Genomic DNA, 1941 nt, shown 5'->3' on the forward strand with positions numbered 1-1941 from the left:
TATATATATATATATATATATATATATATATATATATATATATATATTCCTTTAATTTCTTTAAAATGTTCCAGCTTCAAAGCTGTGGTCAAGCTGGGGTACCAAAGTTGAGTGTGCTATACCATTATTTGAAACCTCGTCTGATATGTGGCATTTGGTCAACGAGGGAGTTTGATGCCGCTACCCTCATCTGTTTCCTGTCGTGGGGGAGGCTCGCCGGGAACCCTTCACAGGAAGAGATCCACACCATGCAGTTCCCTCAAGCATTTTGGAAGGATATTGAAGAGCCGTGGGCTCTTGAACCCAAAGCTGTTGCAGGATCTAGTCCTGTATTTTCATAGTGATGCTGGACTCTTTGGCACTATGCAATAGCGATATGTTCTGCTCTTCGGGTAATTTTCAATGTCAAAGTTTGGTACAAGGCCTGCACGGATTTTCCAAATGTATATCACTGCATATCTTTCACGCCTTCGTTCTAGGGAGAAGAGTTTTAATTCTTTCATTCCTTCCCATTAGCTGACAATGTTTCTTAGTGTAGTTTTGTTGAGTTGCTTCGATTTTCGCCGTGAATTTTATACTGTGTGGTGACCATAGCTGGGAGCAGTTGTCCAAGCGGCTGAGGACGTATGTCTTCCAAAAGATCATCAGTCAGTGTCTCCTTTTCTCTTGTTTTGAATGTTCGGAGAATCCATCCAACTGTTTTTTGCGACAAAATGCCGTGCACTTTATTTTAAACGCTCCGAGCAAGGTACGAGATGACCGAGTGCGTGTACCGGTCGGCGCACGAACGAGATGCGACCTCTGCCCAGTGCTCCGAAGCGAAGACACGTTGGACTAAGCGCGGGCAAACGGCATTGAGTAGCAAGTAAACTTGGAAGCAAGCGGTTATCAGTACTGTTGTTCGGAGCGCACAAGGTGCCGCTGTGGCGGCGGCTGCCGCCGGCGATACAGCGCGATCGAAAGGCCGTCCTCGCGGCGATATCGACCGTGTGTGTTTGTGTCCGCTGTCTTGGGCCTTGTGCAGCGTGTGCATGCTTTTTCGTCAATATTTCAAGTCAACAACAAATTATCTTGGTTACACTTTTATAAATTGCCATTTTTTATTTAACTTTCGATTTTACTGTTTTATTGAATTTATTTATGTATATACTTTTCACATATCTCGCCACAATATTTCAATCCTTTACTTCACAAAATGCTACAGAATGGATTTTAGTAAATTTTTATTTGTTTGGTAATAATGTTCTTCGGGCATTGATTATTCTTGTTGTTATTGTTGTTGTTTGTTTTTTCAGAAATAATTGAACGTATAGAGAAAAACCACGAACCAATCCGTCCTAATGTAGACGTATTAAACTGTGACCCGTATCTAATTGATTGTATGAAAATCTGCTGGAGCGAATATCCGGAAATGAGGCCTGATTTCCGCAGTGTTTGGCGCATGTTGAAGCCGATGAGACACGGCACGTAAGTATTATATATATATTGCCATATTATTACTATGTCGAACAGACAATCGAATGTTGTTATACACCGCTGATTACAATGCGCTACCTCACATTGTTGTAGTTTTCTAAGGCTGCCACTCAGCTCAATAGGCAGGCACACAGACAGGCTAGCCAACATTCCCCCTGGACGGAACTCCATTCCGTCGTAAAGTTAGCTATTTATAACTGAGTGCCGTAGAGTTACGAGAAATGAAGGGTCTTGCTCATAAATACAACGCACCGCCGGTCTGTGAATCGAAAACCAAGATCTTGCGTTCGTGATTGCAACGCCCTAAAGCCGATGGGGCACAGCAAGTAAGTATTATACACTGTAAGGTGTCGAAATTGTGACGATATTTGACCGACAACTGATGAGGGATAGAGCAGCGCGTCAATTTGTGTGATTTTCTTGTTATTCTTTTCTTTTCCCACATAAATTACTTTACGGTTCCAC

The 1941-nt window shown here is 42.4% G+C and overlaps 1 protein-coding gene across 1 annotated transcript in view; it reads left to right on the forward strand.

Annotated features, from left to right (window-relative positions):
• LOC106880557 (receptor-type guanylate cyclase Gyc76C-like) overlaps positions 1 to 1584 on the forward strand; it is a 105609-nt gene extending 104025 nt beyond the window's left edge. Inside the window, exon 9 of the mRNA XM_014930548.2 lies at positions 1296 to 1584. Coding sequence (XP_014786034.2) covers positions 1296 to 1471 — 176 coding nt within the window. The 3' untranslated portion in view covers positions 1472 to 1584. The remainder of the gene's footprint in view (positions 1 to 1295) is intronic.
• Positions 1585 to 1941: the final 357 nt, after the last annotated feature.

This window comes from Octopus bimaculoides, chromosome 22 (genome assembly GCF_001194135.2).
Source record: "Octopus bimaculoides isolate UCB-OBI-ISO-001 chromosome 22, ASM119413v2, whole genome shotgun sequence".
Lineage (NCBI taxonomy): Eukaryota > Metazoa > Mollusca > Cephalopoda > Octopoda > Octopodidae > Octopus > Octopus bimaculoides.